We start from the raw sequence: 22676 nt of genomic DNA on the forward strand, positions 1-22676 counted from the left end.
TATATGGGAAAATGTAATGGTAATATATGTAAACATATAATCTCACAAGCATGTTCAATTTGTGGTAAATGTATTTTACACATATTCAAAATTATATAGAAACATAAACAAAATATATGTAAAGATTTATGAGCAATATATGGTAGGATATATTGAAAATATATGGAAAGTATGGAAATGTTTGTGATACATTCATTAAAAATGACAAGAGGAAGAAAAAAGGAACAGAGACGGGCTGAAAAGTTAAAAGCGAGAGAAAGAGAGATAAAGTGAAAACACCCAGGAAGTCTGCAGCTATACCTGCAAGAAGAGAGAAAAAACAGAGAGCTGAGAAACCAGTGACAAATACATGGTACAAATTAATACAAGATGTTTTCAGTGGCAACTGCAGAACGGTGCATCCCTTCTTTCTGCTCTTAATAAAAAACCTCAGCTGAAACTTGAGTTCCAGGGTTTAATTATAGGTTCTCACCTTTATGTAGAGCTGCTGATGTTGAAGAACAAACTGAACCATCTGCTACTGTATGGAACCACAGAGTTAACAATAAGCATCACAATTAGTACTAACATTATAAATCAAATGGTTTATTTTGTATTTTGAGGTTTCCTGTTTAAAGGTCTTTGTATTTGTGGCTTGAATGTTTTAACTTTAGATGACCTCATTCGCATGAAATCACAAAAGACTTATTAGGACACAAGTGACTCACCATACAATGAATGTAAGGTCGTGTGCTATTTCTTTATCACAACATATTAAGAGATGGGATTTGTTTTTCATAGTTTCATAGTCTCCACCTGTCCATTGTTTTGAAACCTTTTTCTGTTCAGGTGGGGCCACACCTGTTTACGGGACAATATGAAGCCTTTTCAGGTTACATTTATCCATCACTTTGTCATAAAGAGTCACCATTAGCAAAGTCACTATGAGTCAAATTCATAAAATGTTACTCTCAACTGTCATCATGTTGAGTGAATGTAAGCCAGCTAGCATCGGAGATATGCCCCTTTATCAGCTTTATTAATGACACAAATAGGTCCATGGAAAGATTTTTAGTATTATTTTTCCGGCTACACGACGCATCAAACCGTATCAAATGCGTTATTTAGTCAGCCAGAGTTAATGTGGGCACCCTCAGAAAATCTCGTCCCTTTATCTCCAGCAACCAGATCAGTTTCTGTGGCTCTTATTAAAAACTCAACAGACACAAAATGGAAGAGCTACTAAAGCCACATTAGCAGCATTGAATTAAATCTACCGTTTGTTGCGCATCTCTGTGCGCAGTGCAGCGGATTTAACTCTTCGTGCAGGGGCGGTCCAAGACTGTATGAGGCCTTGAGCAGAATTTGACTTAGGGGCCCCTCTTGCTGCTAAAAACATCAGCATCTCTATCTCTAGCGAAATCTGGGAGAGGGAGGATAGTTTAATTGGCCAACCTAAAAACAATCAGTTATAATTGCAGTTTACTAATTTGTATTTGTGAACAAACAGAGCTCTAAATAATCTAGATTTTGACAATCTTCCCTGTGAGGAGACAGCTGAGTCAGAAAACTCAACTTTTGATTTGAAGAAGACGGCGTTAGGAGACAGTAGCCATGAAGAGAGCGCTGTCCTAGGGTACAATTTCTCCAATTGTCCAAAAGAGCAAACTTCTCCGGCTGGGGAAGTTTGCTCTGCAGTAGAGAACGTTCTCTCAGAAACCACAGGGATTATCGTGGAGGAGACAGAAATTGCTTTTTCTCTCCAAAAAACCAAAAATATATGGGAAACACTTTTGTTATTTTTTAGGTTTGTGTTCCTTATTCTTTCAGTGGGGTCTTATTTACTTGGGAGGTATTTCCAGGTTTTTATTTTTCTATATTTTGTCTGTGGACTTGCTTATTTGTTGGGAACATCAAGCCAAGCACTGAGCGTGGGTAGTAAACCCACAACTACTACATGACAGAAAGGCAATAATCTTTTTTGACTGTCAAGCAGATCCTGAATTCCAGAAATTACAACCCGTCTGTCTTCCAAGACTAAACTGACAATTCAAAGAAAAAAACCTCTTAGGGTTTTTGTACATTTTGAGTGTGAGCTTTTGTTTTGGGTTACAAAAATAAATCACATCTGAAAGCAAGTTAGTCATTTATTTAGTGGGCTACCACAACTAACCAGCCCATCTGCAAGTTTCACCAAGTTAAATTTGAGACCTTTTGTAACCTTTTTAAATACCCACATTTTTAAAACTTGCAAGAATGACAATAAATAACTTAGTTAATAACATGTACGGGACATTGGATAGCAAGTCCTTTTATTAATTCCTTAAATAAACAGCAGAAATCTAGCATGGAGGAATTAAGACTTTTTTTTGTCAGTGTATAAATAAATCCAACACGGCAAATTAATAATTTCTTTGATGTATGCCCTTGTGCCAATTTAAAAAAAGAAAGTACAAAAAAGGGAATAAAAGGAAAAGGCAATAAAACATACAAAAATTTAATAAATGACTTAAATTAATTTAAGAACTATAATGAAAAAAAATGAAGCATTTAAACCTTTTAAGAATTCCTGACAATGAAATGAGGATTTTCCAATTTTGCAGCAAAATTATTCTTTAAAAACTTAAAATTCAAAATGAAATCTGGTAAACATCTAATTAAGCTGCTAGAGCTGGTTTTGACTTGTTCTTAAATTTTTTATTATGATTCTATATTCTGCAAAGACTAAGCACTCATCCTCAATAATGTAAATATAACCTGTATGTTTGAACCGAGGCTCAGTGCTTTGCAGACCTGTTAGGTTTCTGATCACAAATAATAAATTAATTATCTGACAACTTGAAATAACTGAAGCTGTAAACAGTTTAGTAAAAAACACAACCCATTTATTTGTGTACAGTTTCTGCTGGAAGGAGGAATCAATACATTTTCCTTCCCGTTCTCCACTCTTCATAAAAGAACAGCCAACACATTTCCAGGGAGAAATAATCTGGAACTAATCCATGACAGAATGTAACTGGACCCTAAACGTGAAATGAAATCACACGAGGAGACAAACGATGAAATGAAACAGCAGATTTTCAGTTCGTCTTCACAGACTTCACCGACGATTCTGGACTCAGCAGGAATTTCTGAAAAAGAGCAAAGAAGTCGAATAAGAGATGAAGATGCCAGTTTCTACCTGAAACTGTTTCCAATTCAGAATCATAAAGAAATTCTGCATTTTAAACATTTGAGAGAAAAGCATTGACCTTTTCAACCTGAACAGCAGTCTGGTCTGAAAGCAAAATTTGCCTTTTATTTTGAAAGTATGGAGTTATTTCACCGTTTATGTATCATCTGGATGACCATAGATCACCTCCATTTTAAAATCAAGTGTGGAATAGACAATCCTAGAATAAACTGAGATTCTTTAAAGCAAAATATGTGAACTTTGGTGCCTGCATTTAGTTTTTTAGATTTTCTATTAATACTTTTATTGCTTTTCCTGGTCTTTAATGTTAAGTTATTTTTTCTTATTTCAAGTATACTTATATATTTACACTAGAAACTAAACCAAAAATACTTGGTGAGATTTTGTTTTTGCAGTGAAATAGATGTTTGTTGTGGATTGTAATTCACAGATGACTGCCACAAAATAAGCGATCTGGACTCTAAAGATAAGTGTGTTTCTATCTGATCGCCTTCATTGAACCGGTATGAAACTGAACACACACACACACACACGCACACCCCCACACACACACACACACACACACACAGTTTTCGGCTCACCTGAAGGTTCTCGTAATGCTTCAGAGTTTTGCAGTGGCTGATCTCTGCCGCGTTGGCTCCAGTGAAGAACCGACTGCACACCTTACAGAAGAATCCCGTCTTTGGGACCAAATACTCCATACCTGTTCAGAACCAAGAACCCACATTGTAATCTCCCCACACATCTGATCAAAAACACATCACTGGTTTATTATGGAAGGTTTCATACCAACTGCTGCACTTGGATCATACGGAGGCAGCGGCTTCTTCACGCTCTCCTCTCTGGTGTCTTTGGCTTTTTTTGTCTTTTCTGTGGGAGAAATAAAACATTTTAACATTTGGAACAAAAAGTGGCAGTGAAAACTCTGCAGCTGAAACAAACGCCGAGTGTTTTCACCTTTCTGCAGAACATCTGGCGGCTCTTCGGCTGCTCCGCTGGTCACAGCCGAAGTCTCTGGTTCTGCTAAAGAGAAAAAAATAAACAAACAACCATAATGATGTCAGTCATTTTCAGAAAGTCTGCTGTGCAACATGAGAAGAGAGCCACTGATTTAAACTGAAGACCAAGAAACATGAAGGTATTTAATAAAAAAATATTTTTTTCTTATCATTTATCCAGACAGTAATAAAATATGAAGGAATTTATTTTGGAGATCATAGAACCATAAAAGAGTTTGCAAAATAATACTAAATTTATTTAGGAAACACTTTACATTTGACAAGCAAATTTCAAAGAGAAACAAGTAATGCTGTCAATAGCTCTCATGCTAACCCCCTCCAGCTTGCTCTTTGCTAAGCTACAGCTGGTTCATAACAATGTAGCCTGTCACAAATACTAAGGCTAGTTAGCATAGCCCCTGATGATAAACTGTTTTCCCAGAACGGTAAGTTGTTTCTCCACCATTAGAACATTGAGCACCGTGTACACAAGATTGATTGACAGCGCTAAAGTCCTCCTCCTCACTGATTGGTTGTTTTTGGTCAAGATTGGTGGATTTCTTAAAACGGTTCTACAGAGCGATCTTTTCCCAGATTATCAGTCTTGTATTACACTGTTATGACATGGTGACAATTCTAACAAATATGGAAAAAACATTTTTATTTATAAGTTACACAATGCTAGGCATTGTTATTACGATAAACGATAATATTGTTTTGAGACAATAAGCAAGTAAAATAATGAAAATGGTATAATAATAATAATAATAATAATGCAAGAACACTTTCTAGAAGATCAATAAACTTTATATTCTGATAATTTAACAGTGGAATCGGAAGACATTTTAAATATCCAAAATAAACAAAACAATTAATAAAATGAATTATGAAGCAAGATTGTCCTTCAAAAAAGGGGTTAGTTGACACCAAAGCACCAGACTTTTGTCATCCAGAGAAAAGAGAAAAATGATAAATCATGCAAATGTAAATTATTGAGCTCGTTTTAATTTATCATGCGATTAATTGATTTATTGTTTATTGCGACAGGCCTACACTCTGAACTTGTTTGTGCTTATTTTCATTACCTGGAGCTTCATTCATATTCTCCTCATCCTGGCTCTGCTGCGGTTTGTTTGACTCCTCGTTTTGCTCCTCTTTCTTCTCCTCATTCTTCTCCTCATTCTTCTCCTTGTCGTGTTCAGCTGGGCTGCTCCTCCTGCTGCTCTCTTCTTCAGGCTCTGCAGCCGCCGCTGTGCTGCTGCAGGTGGCTGGACCTGGAACTGCAGGAGCTGAGGAGGTGGAAACAGGCTCAACATCGAGGCTTGAAGAGAGCGCAGCGTCTGAGGAGAAACACCAGAGGTCAGAAAACCAAACTAGAGCTGAAAATAACGATTATTTTAGTTACTGATTAATCTCTCAGTTAGACAGAATGATACCGAGTCATACACCAGCAGAGTTTAAAGACGGGTTCTTTAGTTGTACCTGGATCAGGTTTCATGCCGTCATCTGATGCCTCTGGTTGGTCCGCTGTCTCACTTGGACCTGTGTGAACGTGTGAATCTTCTGGAGGGGCGTCTCCATCATTCGGGTCCTGACCAGAATCCAAACTGCTTACAGCCTCAGCTGTTGGACTTTCCACATGTTCTGGTTCTTTCTCATCAGATTCTTTCTCCTGGGTCGCTGAGGCCTCCACAGAAATCTGCTGGAGGAAGGAGAATCGTTCTATTATTTGGGCTGGAATGAAAGATTATTTTAGTTATCAATTAACCTACAGATCATTCTGATGATTAATTGGATAAGAATAGTGGCACATTTTGCATATTTATATTTTAGCTTTTTTAATACAATAGAAATGCATTTAAAATATGCAAATAAACAATTCAATTCCTTTTTAAAATATAAAAATAAACACTTTATTGCCCAAAATTCAATAACAGCATTAATTATTTGTAGCAAAGGAAACTTCTTCAGTTTTGGGTAGAAGATATTTAAGGTCTTGCTTTTCTCAAGTGCCAAATGTAAATATTTTTAAATACTGCTCTGTGTGTTTTTCTTTCAATAAAACGCCTTTTTTTGAGTCTGTATACTACTGTTAACGATTAATTGATTAGTAAATTAGTTGATGATTATATCAATAATCGAATCTCACCATAAATTTGATTCATCGTTTCAGCCCTAGTTGTTATGAACAGGAAATTAGAGTTTTGCACAACTCCCGAAACAAAAACAAAACAAAAAACATAAATAAATATTTAAATTCCTTCTTATTGACAATAACACAAAGTGTAAACCTAAAAACGTGTAGGTGAAAGTTTAAGCTTATTAAATTTGTAGTTATTTTACTGTTTTATGCAACAGTACAATATTTTTACTGAAGCTATTAAAAACGAAATCATTACCTTCTAAACAAGCAAATGAATCAAAGTTTTAAACAGAAACGTTCAGCTCTACCATGTGTTCCTCCTCCTGTTCGGTTTGGGGCGCCACTTCGCCTTCAGTTGACGTTTCCATGGAAACCGCCGCGTCAGGAAGTTCTGTCACGTCTCCCAGCTCATCGACGGTAACAAAGTCGCTCATGTTGAAGGGGAACTCGTCCTCCTCCGGTTCCTCCTGACAGGAAACAGAGCAGAGTTTTCCAGATGAAATCGGATCTTTCTGCAGCAGTTGATCCAGGATCTGACCTTTGACCTCTCACCTTTCGTCTTTCAGCTTCTCTGTAGTGTTCGTCCCTCTGCCTGTAACTCCCCGGCCTGTAGGACAACCTTGACCCAAATGACCTCTCGTCGTAATCTCTTTTCCTCTCCCTCCTCTCCGGCCTCCTCCTCTCCCACTCCTTCTTTTCCCACTCCCTTCTTTCTCTCCTCTCCATCTCCCTCTCTCTCTCCCTCCTCTCTCTTTCCTTCCTCTCCTTCTCTTTCTTCACCTCCCTCTCTTTTCTCTCTCTGTCCAGTTTTTTCGCCTCCTCGTCTTTTTCTTCTGCGGTGTCTATCGCGTCCTCTGCTCTTTTCTCCTGATCTTCCTGCTCCTGTTTCACTTGCCCCTGGTCTTCACTGGGGGGCGCCGCCATCTTGTTAGCCGTTCTTGTTCTGCACTCCTCCAGTAGAGCGTTAACCATAGCTTGAGTCATCTGAAACCAAAAAGAGACGTTAAACTGGGACTGCAAAGTTATCAATTAATAAGTTAATATGTAGTTTATAGAATTAATTATCGATTAATAATTAATTCTTAAAAAAAAAAAACAGTTTTCTCTTGTATCAAGACGGCAGATCGTCTTTCCATAACACGAAGGAGTAAATTCTTCACAATATTCTGAATTTTAAAAAAACACATCATTAAATTTTAACCTTATTTTGTGTCATCTGTATTAAATACTGAGTGAATAAACACAAAGTTTAGGTTTTCTGACATTATTAAGACTCATTTATAAAATATAACAAAACAGAAACTTCTTAGGTTGCTGAGTAGACACATAAAAAATTAAAAAAATAGATTTACAGAAGTACTGTCTGCTTTTCCTCTTGAAGGAACGCTAAAACTTCGCTCTATGAAGTGCATTAACTCACGACAGCCCTCAAAAATCAACCATACTAAGTTTTTCCCCTCTGCTTTTCTGTCATCACTCCATCATCGCCTCTGCAGCACATTAATAATCTTTTGTTGAGAAGTTGACGCTCTTTGTTATCCCCCAACGGACTCATTCTGCCATCCCTATTTCTGTATCAACTGGCTCCACCTAACGATGAACAGCACCACCCTCTGCTGGATGGCGGCCAAATTACAACACTAAAAAAGTCTAAGTGAATCTTGTTCATCAATTGGAACTAACTTTGATTGTAAGTTGATGAATTGTTAGCATCCTGATTTTAAACCTTATTCTTCAGTAGAGCAGCTGCAGCTTCAGGTTGTTTTACCTTGGGCAGCTCAGGCATGGCCATCTCTGGGGAAACTGATCCAGCATCGGAGCTGGGAGCTTGTGTCTCCTCAACATTCTCCACTTCTGATTCACCGGCATCTTCGTGAACTTCTGTGTTTTCAGCATCACCCGCATCTTCATCAGGTTTAGCGTCCGATGCAGGCGAAGACACAGAAACGCCGAGCTCCTCATCCTCCTCCTCCTCCTCCACACAATCGTCTTTACCCTCCCTTTCCGTCAGATTTTCTTCCTCCGTTTTCTCTTCTGTTTTTGTGTTTTCATCTTCATCTTTCTCTGGCGGATCTTCACAATGATCTGGTTGTGATTCTGCTTCTTGTTCAGAAGGTTCTGCTGCCGCTTGGGTGTCTTCTGGAGGCTTATCCTACAGCACACACACACATACAGGAAACACCATCAAACAGGCATTTCTAATTTTTTTCATCCAGAAGGCTTCCAGCTACTGACCTCAGCTGTCTCACAGCATGCAGGGATGATTTTGGTCGGCGGCTGAGCTTTGGGGTCTGGTTTGCGGTAGAAGATCAGAGGATTGTTTTGGATGATGCAGGGAAACATCAGGAAGCGTTTGTACACAGACAAGGCCATGGCTGTGGTCGCCATCTCACAAATGATCTAATCAGAGCGACAAAACACGACATTTTGTCACATTTTCAAAAAACATTCATGAAGCCTTGAGTTTAAGAAATAAGTAATCTCGACTTCTAACCATGCTGTTGACCACAAGAAACTTGATGACGGTCCCAAAGCGGCGCATCAGTTTCAGGACCTCGGTGGAGCTACCGGGCGAGTCTGGAACGTTTTTGATCACCACCAAACTGTTCCACCCAACCGGAGCAGAACCGTCCTGTGAAACAGAGAGCAGATGGAACATAAATGAACAAGCCAGGCAGTCTCTAATGGTAAAATAAAAAGAGTTACAGCCGTAGAATACTCACCAATGGATCCAGTGATCCTGTGAAGAGATTATAAAGAGCCACCTGTGTAGGAGAGGATTCAATGAGTTTTGGTTCACTGCTAAAAATCTGTATGAAATGAAAACAAAATCTAACAGAAAGGAACAGATTTCCTACCGGAGTGCTGAGTCCGATCTGCTTTTTGACCAGGGTCATTTTTACCTCCGTGTCCTTAAACATGGCAGGCTTGAAGCTGTGGATCTTCACGAGCTCGTCGGCAACTTCAAGGTCAGGAAATGACACAAGAGCCTGACAGGAAAACACAAGATGGTTAACATCATCTTAACATGGCCTGAGAAAGAAACCTGAAACCTCTGCACCAGTGTTGGGCACCACAAACTAAAAAGTTAGCTGCTTTAACCCTAAAACAATAATTATAAACTGTCCAGCTAACACACTACATAACTTGAGCAGAATATAACTTTAGTGGAAGCTAATGCTAAATCTCTAAATTCAACCATGTTTACACCCACATAGCATATCTCCCTCCACAGGATCAAATTTGTTTCTGCGCCCCTAGATGTGGGGTTTTGCTTCAGGAAGTGATTCTTTGCTGCAAACTTATGGTTGCTAACTGAACAATTAGCAAAACTGATTGTTCAGTTACGCCTGAAACAAATATTGCTTTTGGGTCAGACTGAAGAATCAGACAAACAGCTGTTCATTTTCTATGGAGACTGAAATCATTTGGAAACTGAAAAAATGACGAAAGCATCCAGCTACACGAGATGCTCAAGATCTTAAAATCAAATCAAAATTATTTTAAAGGTCTTCCCTGCTGTCGATCAGGAAATTCAGGAAGTCTTTCAGTATGTAAAAGAAATTCAAAAATAAAAATGTCACAATTAAGGACAGAACTTCTGTTTTTAAAATGCAGCATGCTAACCTTTCCGACGTGTTTTGCCAGGATGATGTCAGATGGCGCTCCAACGGACTGCACAAGCTCAGCGATGTCACCGTCTGACCAGCCGCTGTCAGGAAGTCCTGTGACCAACACGTTCCACTTCTGCTGAGGAAGATGGAGGCCAAGATCAGAAGATGTCTGCCGTGTTTTAGCTTTGTCTCTTCTCTAGGGCTAAAGATCATTTTAGTTATTGATTATTCTATCAATTATTCTCACGAATAGTCGGATTTAAAAATTGGCACATTCTGCAGATATTTCATTTTATACAATACTAGAAATACATTTTAAAAGTAAATAAATTAAATTCCTTTTTTAAATAAGAAAAAATGACAGCATTCCTTTAGTGAACGCTTGAACAACAGGTGAAAAGCTCAGTTTGAAACTGAGCTTTTCTGAAATAACAAGGCCAGTTGTTGTTTCATCAAGTGGCCTTTATTAGAGTCTATATATTCTAATTAACAATTAATTGATTATAAAATTAGTTGACAATTATTTCAGTAATCGATTTGTTATGATTAATCCGATTAATCATTTCAGGACTACATTTAACCCAACCCATATGTTAACAAGCCACTGCTAAAACTGGCTGGATTACAGTGTAGATAAGAGCCATCAGAAAATGACTTTACAGTACAGGTTTTAAAGAAATTATCCCAATAAATTACAACAAAAAATTGGGACAGATGACAATCAATACTTGGTAAAGGTACCTGATCGGACGTCTTCTGGTCAGTTTCACCGTCTGGTGAAAGGAGTCAGAAAAGCAGGAGGTGAGAAAAAATGGCAATCTGCACTAGTGACAATAGTTGCAAATGGAAAAATTACTAAATTATTGAGTGATGTTCAAATGTGCACATTTTTCCTGACAGTCTCAGTTTTTACTGGATGTCAAAATGCACAGACATTTCCTACCTGAGGTGTTCCCAGCTGACTCTTTGTCCTTTTCTGCTTCAGTTTTGCTGCGAGGAGAAAAAACAGTTCAGTGAATGTCGACTGTTCAGTTTGAAAAGTTAAAAACTAAAACCATAACCAACCTGTTGGCTTCAGAAAGCTGACCATCTTCAGGTTTCTGTCAGAAGGAAAACAAAAAGGGATAAAAAAATAAATAAATCAGATTATTCCAATTTGAAATTACAAACAGTTTTAAGACATTTTTACCGGGTTAGAGAAAGCTTCATGGACAGGTAAAAAAAAATTACTGAATGTGTAATTTATATTTTCTAGTTATTTAAACCAGAAACCTGCTTTTAAAATGCAAACAAACAGATACAACCAAATACAAATCAATCAGAGGTAACTTGGGGTTAAGTTTCCTCTGCAAAACAGAACATCAGGCTACTCTTCTCTAGACTAAAAACAATACGCCATTAAACAGGAGGAAGTAAAACACTGACATTAAGTATTAGCATTTATTAGTCTTCCATTAATATACCATTATCAATATATCACTTGAAAATGGTGTCAATAATCGTTTATCGCAGTAATCACTTGTATGACTTGTTAATGTGACAGGCCTGGACATCATAACTGAAATCTAAGGAGTTAAAACAAAAGTTTTCTCAGATGGTAAAGGATCCACAGGAGAAGATCTGAAGTCCAAAACAGGGCTAACATAATTTCTCCTGCTGTGATTGCTGCAGCTGAGCTTTGCTCCTTGTACCTTGGCGACTAAAGCGGTGATCGGCTGTTCTCTGATGCAGAGTTCTGATGCAGACGTCAAAGCCTGAGCGTCCTCCGTCTTCATCATGCACACAGACGCCTGCAGCAGATCAGAGTGTCAATCGTAAGGCGTCAGCTACAGAAAGTATGACGCATTTGCTGCTTTCCCCCCAACACGTAAGCTGACCTTTTGCCCTTGGCCCTTCTCGCTTTCCTCCTCAGAGCAAGGAAGGAGAATCACGTTGTTGATCTTCCCAAAAGAGCTGACCAAGTCAGTCACTTCCTGTTCGGTTGCATCAATTGGAATGCCAGTCAGATAAACGAGGCGGTCGGCAAGCGGCGTGCCCTGAGAGGCTGGACCCGCCACCTTTTTCTTCTTCTTCACTGGTAGATTTTTAACAACCTGGAAACAGAGAAATCTTCCTTTAAACATCACCAGCTAACCAGATTACAGTAATTTTAAACAGTTCATTTAAAATAAATGATTTATTTCCCTTACAACAAAGAACATTTAGACTTTAGTGTTTCTTTTGCGCAGATAAAACAGACAAACTTGCCACCTTGGTTGTTTTCGTTGCAGGTTTTAGTGCCGGCTTGATGGTTTTAGTGGAGGGTTTTGTGGCCGCATGTTTGGATCCGTGACCCGCTGCAGAGGAGGAAGGGTTTCTGCTTCTGTCGCCAGAGCTTTTGGTTAAAGTGTCATGAGGATGCCTCACACCATGGTGGGAGTAACCTCCTGTAGAAAAACAGCAGAAATAACAAAAACACACATCAATGATGAGAAGTAAAACTATTAAACTACTGATTCAATCCAACCTGCTGGTTTCCTGATTGAAAAACATTTTCATTTGGATCAAATTGTGCACAAACTTGGGATAAATGGATGTGACAGAAGTTGGTTTTAAGGTTGTTGTTGTTTTGTTTTAAATAGATTGTTAATATATTGTAAATCATATGCAGTGATTTGAATTTATATCAACTGATTCCCATCTAAATATATGATGTTTTCAATTCAGTACAATTTTTAATTTGCAGAAAGTTTAAAATCAGCTCTGGAAACAATGAAGAGCCCACTGCACTGAATCCCATTGAATACCTCACAGTTATTCCACCAAATATTGAGTTAAAACATCAGTGTTGTTGTTTCTAAATTATTGAATTATTAGAGATCTGAAAGCACTGCATCTTTTTCCTTATTTTAAACATTTCTCATTTTCGGCAAATAAATTTTTGCTTGGAATTTCAAAGACATGTTGTCAATAGTCCATAGAATAAAAGAACAATTTTCATTTTACTCAAACATATAACTAAAAAAAAACAAAATAAGAGAAACTGATCATTTTAAGTGGTCTTTTAATTTTTCCCACAGTTCTATATACTATGGTCCTTCAACCTCAACTGGATGCAAAAACTTCCTTCAATGAAATTCAAGTGCATAATCTGAAATTTTAATCTTTACACAGATGGATAATCAAAATATATATGCTGAAGTCAAAAATGCATAATAAGTAGTTCTACAATGATATAAAATGAGAAACGTTATTCTGAAGAACAGTTAGCAGTTCCACAACGAACAGGGCAGAGCAGCAGCTGGAAGACAGTAAAATACTAACCTGATGATTCTCTGTGTCTCCTGTCAGGCCAGGGTTCTCGGTGGGAATAATGTGGGCCGTGTGAGCCAGAGTAGGGATATTTATTCCAATGACCGTGGTCTTAAAATGGCAGAAACAGGAAGTTGGGATTAGCACAACAATACACACGAATTCATTGCGTCTTTGTCACTTCAATGAGGATTTTCTAGGTCAGTTTAGAACATAAACAACAAACATCAAATAGCTTCACATTTAAATCACAGAGAGGTTTTACTGATATGTTAAACCTGAATGAGGGCTACCTGTGTGGTAGTGGGGCCGTGGATGCCGGGGAGGAGAGTAAGGCCTCCCATGAGGCCGGTGCATGAAGGGCTCTCTGCGGTATTTGCCATGAGGGGAAGTTGGAGAGCGAGAGTGGGACCGAGGTGCAGAACCGAACGGGGAACGGCTGCCATATCGCCAGCTCCGACTGGAAAAAAAACACCAGAAACCTCACTGATAAAAGACCCAACTTAAAGCTTAAAAACGTCAAGGCCTCACCTATTGGGGTTAGATTCAGGCAGACTCAATACAAGATAAATTGTCTCAACAATCTGAGAGATTATACAACCATTTTTTACATAAAAACTCAAGACGGAAACTCAGTCAAAACAGGAATATTCCCTAAATTCAACTAAGTTTTATGATATTCCACCTGATTATGCACACTGGGGTTGTTGATACTTGTACACCGAGTAACTGCAGGAAGAACCAGCCTGTCTGTTTATGAAGGCCTCTGAGGAACACAATACAATCTGAGAAGGTTCAATTACTGCAAAGAATCTGCAAACTTAAAAAAGGTTTGCATTAGGACAAACCCAAGTAAAACCTTTATTTGACAGTTTTCTTCTAATTATCCTGTGAAGAACTTTCATATTTAACATCCTAACTGAGGTGTCTAAGATAAAGTTAATGTGTTCTTTGTAACTTCTCTTAGCAGTGAAGTCTTGACATTGTGGTGATTTTCCTTGGTCTTTGGAGTCCAAATGTTTTAAAAATGTTTTACATCAGGAATAGGTATTTTTATTGTGAAAAATTTCATATCATGTTAAGAATTTAGATTTATTGCAAAGATGTTTGAAAACAGAAAAAACTGTATCATCGAGTGTTATTTTTACACTTTTCTCTACTACTGGGTCCATAACAGGGTAAAAAAATAACAAAAATGATTAAATGCAGTTATTGATAAGAATTATGCTTTTAATGCCCATTTTAAAGTGGAGATGCTTATAAGGGCGATATTTTAGGTTTGTGGGCCTTTGACGTCACAACTGAAGAGTTGCAAATACTTTGTCACTTTTAATCTTATAATAAATTCACCAAAACATCAAGATAAAATCTTACACCAATATTCCCCAAACCTATTTTATATGTTGTCTTATCTGCAATAACATTTGGTTTTCTTTTTAATCTGCATCTTTACTAGCCTGGCACAATATGCCATCGAATTGTTCATATAAGATTGTATTATCATGATTTATGTTCTGTTGTGGATTATTTATTCCATCCTGATAAAACCATAGGACAGAAAGAGGCTGGCCTTCCTTTTTACCTTTATTCTGCCTGTTTTGGTTTAGATAAGTGACAAACTGACCCCAACAGGCTTCATGTGCTGTGGAAGTTCAACTAACCTTGGTAGATTTGGTTTCCAGTCTGGGTACCTTCAAACAAACACACACAGGATGCGTTACTCAGAAGGTTGTGGAATAAATTCAAACAAAGATGCAGATTGAGAATGAATAAAAAACACTTAAGCTTTAAAGCTGCTTGAATAATGATCACAAATACTGTTAGAACTAATCTAATGCTTGTTGCTACTGTATGCCGATATGGAAGATGTGCTACAAGTACAAAGCGATCAGCAGCATGCTGAAATGTCCTCACTTGTTGCGCAGGTCTCTGCAGGCGGCTGTGTGATCAACAGTGTTAATATGGTCAACCCAGTCCTGGAGTTGAAAAAACAAGGCAGATAAGAACATGGCCGACACAGAAACAGAGGGGAAAAAACAGCCAACAAAGTCACATGAACGAAGGTCGATGTTACATCATCTTTACCGAACCTGACATGTTTCCAGCACATCTCCGTCAGGTTCTAACAGGAGATCCCGTCCACAGACAGACAAACTTAACTTTGATCATGTCCATGTCCACTTATCTCTTTATTTTCTGCAGCAATGTCTAACAGTCTGTTTTCCACCTCAGCTTAGAATGAGTGTGATTTGTCATCAAGGTGAAAAACAATTATTTGTGTGCAACATTTCAGGCCTGCAATCGACAAGAATCACAGAAAATCAATCAATTTGATTGACGACCAAATAAGTCAGATTTCTGAACATTTAGTTTTTCCTCTGCTCTCACAGATGTAGGTCCGGTTGGCTGGGGTGAACATATACACTACTCACAAAAAGTTAGGAATGTTTGACTTCCTGATCAGATATCAAATTGATAACCTTTACTCCTCAACTTCAGTAGGCCTTTTCCAGAGTCTAATCTTACTTTATTTATTATATTACATGCTGTTCCATTAAGTGATTGACCTTGAATTACCCACTGAACCTTCTGGTTGTAGTTAAAGCATTCCTGTTCTTCATGCTGTACACATTTTGAAGTCATGAACTTTTGCCTTGTTTCCACTGAGCGGTACAGCATGGGTCAGTTTGCTATTTGGTCTGTTTCCACTGTAAAAGCGGCCCATACAGTAAACCCATACCACATCATTCCTGGGCTTGTTCAGAAGTAGGTTCATAAGAAAAAGGTACGGTACGGTTAGGGTGGAGCTACTGGTGACACACAACACAGTCAACTGATTGGGGGACAGAAAAACGTCATGTTTGTTGTTGAACTAGTATGACGCAAGGCTCAATGAGAGTAAAGTCGGGAAGACTCAGCTTGATTGGGGACCGAAGTTGCAACATTTGTTACATTTTTAGCTGGTGTAGTTTGTTTTCACACTGCACTGCATCAAATGAAAAAAACCCTTAGAAAACCTGTTCCTTCCCTCACCTGTGGTGGCGCTGTACCAAGAACTACTGAAGGAAACAATATGAAAACCTCTGAAGAAGACACAAGCGCAACTTTCTTCACAAAATGTAAACTAAAATAGAGTAGCATCAGAAATAAACGGTTGTAGGATTTCGTGGCAAAAGAGAAGTAATTTCTACCGGATGCGTTAGCCTCGCATGTTTGTTTACCCAGCATTCCCTGCGCTATAGTGTGTTTGCTTTTGTGGTCCACATTAGAGTACGATTGCACATTTACACCTCCCCAAACAAACTGGACTTTCTAGGCCCTTCACAACAACATTCGCTTTTGTAAAGCGCTACAAATATAATTTGATGGACCGATTCAAGACAAATGAACTAGAGTTTGGTTAAAGTGGACTAAACATTGATGGTGTAAATGCACCTTAACTTGGGGTGGAAAAATTCTCCTTTACATACCAAACCATAAAATAGCGTACAGAACCACACCAACCCGTACCGCTCAGTGGAAACCAGGCAAAAGACATCAATCAATAATACTGGACCTTCAAACATGATGTTCTGAGAGCGAAGTTCCTGCCGAGGATTGTAACTAACAATCAGCTGCTACATTTCAACTAAGAGGCATTTGAGTGTCGAACCAGATCATAAATGACTGCTTACATCAGCATGATATACGCTGGACAAGAAAGTAGGGGTCTTAGTGCTGCTCTTTGTTGAAGTAGATTCAAACAGGAATCGTTAATGATGATGAAGCTTTAAGAAAAGTCGAAAGCTTCAGAATAAAATAAGTCAACTCGTCAAGACGAGTCACTGTCAAAAAGTGATTTATGCTCAAAAACACGTGCTAGAGATATTAGTAACTTTTGAGATGAAGAAACTACAATTACACTAAATTTCTATATGAATCCTTTGCTTTTATGATGTAACATCACTCTAGCATGAACTGTTTATGGTTCTCTGAAACCTTCCCCAAAATCTTTCTGTGAGTAGTGTATCTTACAAAACTATTCTCTTCAAATATTGGCAACAATTAAGCCAACATTGTAATCTATCTATTCTTTGGTCAATGTTTATATGACACAGTATATAAAAATGCAGAGGGTATAAATCACTAACCAAAACAAAATGCATTAATTACATTTGAAAAGCTATAGTCAGTTTTGGAGCTGGGTTTGTGTTGGGTATTTATGAGCAGTCATTTTATCTGCTGTAGACAGCAGTCACAGTGATTTTCTGCTGGGTAATCAGGACAGCCTTTTTATTAATCTAAAGTGACCAAAGATTAGCTAAAATAGCAGTTCGAATGAATCTATTTAAGATTTTTTTCAAAACATAAATTTTGCATTGTGCCATTTTTTAAAGTAAATAGCATTTCTTTTCATTTATTAACTAGAACTAGAACTTTTATTACCATTACCTGGCTAAAAATATTAGCATATTCCCACAGGAAAGATAAGTGCTTTTCACTTTCACTACAATATTTGAAGTTATTTTAGGAAATAAACAACAGAACTGCTATTCAGGAGACACAGTGCCGGTATCAAGGCGTCATTACAATACTAAGTAGCTACTAGATAAAAATGCTCAAAAAGTGTTGTAGGTAAAAGTTGTAAAGTCTTGGTTAGACTAATTTTTGATCTTTAAAATCTACTATTAATAGTAACCTTATGACTCCATTAGAAATCTCCCATGATTCTCTAAACTTACATTGCTCTCATTGCTGTCTACTGGAGGTAAGACACTGACTACTCATAATCATTCAACACAACCCAGCTATATATACAACAATTTTTTTTTACGTTTTCGAATAATTCAGATAATTAATTTGGCTACTGACAATTCCTCTAAAAGTTCCCATTTAGTTTTTGTAAGACAGCAAAGCAATTCTCCAAAATTATGATATGCAGTAGATGAAGAAATGTTTTTTCATGAATACCTTGTTCCACCCTATTAAAAAGGAAAACCAAACATTAACTATTTTGTAATTTTTTACATGTATTAGCATATTAAATACACACAAAGCCACATAAAACACATGTGGCTTTACACACCACATGTAATCTGAATTTGAAAACATAATTTTGGAACATAAAAATTTTTCTTTTTTCTTTTCTTAATCACTATCTGTCCTGGCCACTTTTACACGATGTGTTAAGAACTTCTTTACCAAAGAAAATGCGTATGTCTAAAATGCTGAACCCTTAAAATGCCAACAAGAACTGAATTCCCAGCTTATAAATAGTAACAGTGGAAAATTTCAGCACACCAGAACTGTCAAACACTTGAATAGGTTGCATATTTACTTTACCTTTTTAGTACAAATGAGGTCAACAGATATCCTTTCTACCACTAAAACAGTCATTGCTGTTTGCCTCAAGGGAGCTTAAGACCGCTATGTCATCATATTTATCATACTGACCATGGCCTGGTTGGCTTAATTTAAAAACAGAAATCAACTAAAGCAATCCTAGGGACACAAAAAACTTTTTACCATTCAAGGATCATTTATCTGCCTTGTTTTGCCATTTTAGGTCATCTATTTATTGGCCTCTGAGTTAAAAAAGAGGTGAACATTGCAAAAAGAAAAGAAACTGCAAGAAGAGAAATAGAGGTTTAGTAGCTGAAACCATCCTGTCTTTCTGCAGATGTATCATAGCAGACTCATCAAAGTCTATTTTATTATTCAAGAATACCTCATGCTATCTGCCAACATTTATTTTAAGGTCTAGTGAGAGAAAATGTATCAAAAGTCCAAGTTTCCGGTATGCCAAGGTAATAGAACAACTGCTTTCTTAGAGACGTTTCACCTCCTCTCGTTCAAAGTGCTTCTTCAGTTCTGAACCTGGTTGGGAGTAACAGGCTTATAAATTGTAGAAAGAACAATCACACCACTATGGTTGTTGTGGTCATTTAATGGGCTGTTAAATTCACAAACTGGTCCGTTAAGGCTGTGCTAGTCAATTACCTACCTTTATTCAGTTTTATGTCTGGGTCATTATGACTTAACGAGCCAAAAACGTTGCTAACGTGATGTTTTAGTCAATGTGAATGGCTGTTATTAATCAATCCCCAATTTAGCTCCAAATTATTTACATACTTAAGAAAACTAAAGAAGGAAACTTAAAAAAAGCATATAAGGTATTGCAAAATGTCTTCATGAAACAACTATAAAAAAAAAATAAATCAAACTGATTTTAGTGTTTTAAAGGAATATTCTGGACATTAGTATGATGACATGTTAGCACTCACCTTTTCCTGTTCACACTGAATGTGACACAGGGAGCAGGTATGAGGAAACACCTTTGGAGACACCGCTGTGAAATCGCTTATCATGGTAGGCGTAGGCAACTTCTTGCTACTGCCATGTCTTGAAGCAGATGAAGAAGAGGGAGAACGTCTTGACGAATCCTCACTCCTGGTTTCAGATGGCGGCCGCTGTTTAGATTCCACTTGTCGGTAGTCTCTGTCTAAATTACGAGATTTAGGCAATGGTGCAAATTCTCTCGCTGGTGATCGGCTGTTCTTGCGCTTTTCGCAGGTAGTCTTGCGATAGTCCCTGTCTCCGTGTTTGATTGGCTCCTTGTGCTCTACACGAACTTGACGTCTTTCAGTTTTCTCCACCTTTGACACTGATGAGGAAGTCGTAGTTGGAAGCATTTTAACAGTCCTTTCACTAGAAAGCTGCTCCCTTTTAAAAGTCTCTCGGGTGCCACTTTCTTCCGTTCCACGACTGGCATGTCCATAGTCAATGACCTTCCCTGCTGTCTGCGTAACAGTAAGAAGGCTGGGTACTTCCACTGAGTGTGAAGAACCAGTAGGAGTCACATTGTGAGAATATGAAGAAGAGGAGGGAGAGCTCACAGATTTTTGCTTGCCTGATTTTTTGAGTTGGATGTCACGGAGTATGAACGGTAAAGTATCTGGCGTTAATTGATCGTCCGGGTAATGACTCAACACCTCCAAGTCGTCGTTTGAAAGTCCAAAGCTAGCCAAGATGCTTCCCGCACTCTCTGGCGTGTACAAACCCTGACCTTCCATCCTACCTCCATCACCAAGAGGTTGTCGAGTTTGAGGAGTTGGTGAGTCACTTATGGGGGGATTCCAGTTTAGTATTCTGGCTCCTGATTGGCTGCCCTGAGGCTGCTGCTGTGTTGCCGCAAAAAGTTTGGTTGGAGCTTGATAGTTTGACCAGTCGACTCCTTGCTGGTGTCCAGACTGATTATCTGCTGAGAGCAACATTGGGTTGGAGCCATAGCTTCCATGTTGACCAATCCCTGTACCTTGGTTCTGATGTTGGTTCGATTGATTCATTAGATCCATCTGCCGGTGATCCATATCTCTGGTGCCCCTGATGGAAAGGGCAGACTCTAGCTCATCGGGAAGTTGGTTGGGACGAGGAAACTGGAACCCCATTCCTTGCATGTTGGGGTGATTTGGATGCTGACTTGCAGATGGCGGATGATGAGGCGGCCTAGATGCATTTAGAAAAGGCTGGGAGCCCTGTTGTTGAGATTGCTGGTGATACATTGCAGCAGACCGACTTGGTTGAGTGATAGTAGAAATCCGTCTGTTTGTGGTTCCCTCTAGGCCAAACGTCGACACCTGCTGCTGAGTCAAAAAACTCAGGAGGGCAAGGTGAGGAGGTAATGTTGCTGTGAGATCACACCAGTGGCCCAAAACGATAGACGCTAGAACAGCAATCTGCCGGAGAGCAATCTGTGTTTGAGTCTGTATCTGAGCAAGTCGAAGAGCAGCAACCGCAGGTCCAAAAATGAAATGGGTCTCTCTGGTGGGGCAGCCGATGGAGAGGGTAGCACTGCGCTCCGAACACAGGGTTGGAGCAAGGAGTAAACCGTTACTGTCTTTGTGCACAGCGAGGCTGAGGTGGAAAGCAGAAATATACTATTATAATTATTCATATCAAGGGCAGCCATCATGCCAAGTCTTCTTTTTTCCCCCCATTAAACCTATTTAAAATTAAAGCAGTGTCTCCAACAAAAAGAAATATGGTCATCCTATTTTCTTAGTGATATCCAACCTTAATGACTGAAACACTGAGATCCACCTATTAATGTCTGAACATTAATGAGCCAATCAATAATCTGCCTCAAATGCTTAATTTTATTAATGATTCCAAACGCTTCTTATGCGTACATAATCAGACAGTAGATAAAACAGAGCTTGTTCAAACTGTCTAAACACAACTTAGATAAAATTACGAAGAAACAATAGTGAATTCATAATTCAAACAGAAAATGATTAGCAAATCAAAAACGGCTGCTACAAACAAATCTGAGAATTTGGTATTAAAAGAACAAATTGTACTACATTCATAACGCTAATCACCTAAAATAATACAGCATGTAGCATAAAAAACAGTTTTATATGTCAGCTTGCTTGGCCTTAACACATCTTGTAAGACATGCAGAGTCCACTGACAGAGATTTAAGACTGTGGTCAGACATGATAATGATAGCCAGCTTTTTTTGTTTTACAGGCCTTATTTAATATGCATCTTCTGTAAACCTGAACCCTACATTGTCTAAATGTACTGTTGTCCCTAACTTATCAATATCAACTTATAAATCCTAAATTACTACAACTCCAGTCCTCAAGAACCAACTTTTGGATGCATTTTCTGCTCCAACACACCTGAATCAAATTAATTTTTAACCACTGACCCTTTGTGAAACTTGCTGATGTGCTGAAGGATTTTGACTCTGGTGTCCTGGAGCAGGGATGTATCCAAAACAATTGAAGGCTGTAATTGCAGACCTTTGCTCTAGAAACTTACCAATGCCAGTATTTAGATGCTTCTTGGTTCTTTTCCACCACCAAAACCACTATCTGGTAATACACTGATGCATCACGGCATCTCTACTTATTCCTTGGTTACAATCAGATTTTTTACAATCCTGAGAAATGTTCCTCATGCTGCATGGTGTACCATGGTCAGTTCATCAGCCAAGTGTCATAAACCAATGTCTTGCATGTTTCCCTTGCTCCAATCAACTCAGTCAAATAATTGAGACATTTCAGGGCCTCTGAAGAACTTATTAACATACTGAGAATAAAATGCAACCATTTGACCAGGCTTGCCTAGAGCAGGTATTATGCATTCAGGACACTGGCTAATAAGAGACTAACCAATGTAAAATTTTATGTGCATTATTTTGATGTGCCATTATTTCTTGCTTTTTTATATTATCAGCATACCAAAACTGATACTGCTCTATGCGAGTACTTTAGAAACACTTTTAGTTAATAATCAGCAATAAAGACTGTGCTGTAAACATTTAAACAACCATAATCTAAAAATCTAAATACAATAATCATAAAACTTAAAGACTTATGAGCAAGGTAGATTTTTTTTCTTTATATTTCAGGTCAGTAAATAAATATGCTCCTATTCAGCTGAATTGCATAATTCCTTCTGACTTCATA

At 38.2% G+C, this 22676-nt stretch overlaps 1 protein-coding gene across 2 annotated transcripts in view; it reads right to left on the bottom strand.

The window, feature by feature from the left end:
• Positions 1 to 2842: 2842 nt before the first annotated feature.
• The window catches only part of LOC116719447 (zinc finger protein 638-like), a 30341-nt gene continuing 10507 nt past the window's right edge, over positions 2843 to 22676 (bottom strand). Inside the window, exons 2-26 of one of the 2 annotated variants that reach the window (XM_032561961.1) lie at positions 19482 to 21111; positions 15133 to 15194; positions 14880 to 14909; positions 13512 to 13678; positions 13231 to 13329; positions 12178 to 12353; positions 11805 to 12020; positions 11619 to 11717; positions 10993 to 11027; positions 10871 to 10917; positions 10669 to 10700; positions 9941 to 10063; positions 9172 to 9303; positions 9037 to 9078; positions 8808 to 8945; positions 8549 to 8713; positions 8082 to 8465; positions 6866 to 7297; positions 6622 to 6780; positions 5653 to 5872; positions 5256 to 5510; positions 4130 to 4195; positions 3962 to 4042; positions 3754 to 3875; positions 2843 to 3110 (exon numbers count right to left, since the gene is read on the bottom strand). In XM_032561961.1, the coding sequence (XP_032417852.1) occupies positions 3060 to 3110; positions 3754 to 3875; positions 3962 to 4042; positions 4130 to 4195; positions 5256 to 5510; positions 5653 to 5872; positions 6622 to 6780; positions 6866 to 7297; positions 8082 to 8465; positions 8549 to 8713; positions 8808 to 8945; positions 9037 to 9078; positions 9172 to 9303; positions 9941 to 10063; positions 10669 to 10700; positions 10871 to 10917; positions 10993 to 11027; positions 11619 to 11717; positions 11805 to 12020; positions 12178 to 12353; positions 13231 to 13329; positions 13512 to 13678; positions 14880 to 14909; positions 15133 to 15194; positions 19482 to 21111 (4963 nt within the window). In that variant the 3' untranslated portion in view covers positions 2843 to 3059. Of the gene's footprint in view, positions 3111 to 3753; positions 3876 to 3961; positions 4043 to 4129; positions 4196 to 5255; positions 5511 to 5652; positions 5873 to 6621; positions 6781 to 6865; positions 7298 to 8081; positions 8466 to 8548; positions 8714 to 8807; positions 8946 to 9036; positions 9079 to 9171; positions 9304 to 9940; positions 10064 to 10668; positions 10701 to 10870; positions 10918 to 10992; positions 11028 to 11618; positions 11718 to 11804; positions 12021 to 12177; positions 12354 to 13230; positions 13330 to 13496; positions 13679 to 14879; positions 14910 to 15132; positions 15195 to 19481; positions 21112 to 22676 lie in introns of both variants that reach the window. The other variant, XM_032561962.1, reaches the window with a different exon arrangement.

This window comes from Xiphophorus hellerii, chromosome 5 (genome assembly GCF_003331165.1).
Source record: "Xiphophorus hellerii strain 12219 chromosome 5, Xiphophorus_hellerii-4.1, whole genome shotgun sequence".
NCBI lineage: Eukaryota > Metazoa > Chordata > Actinopteri > Cyprinodontiformes > Poeciliidae > Xiphophorus > Xiphophorus hellerii.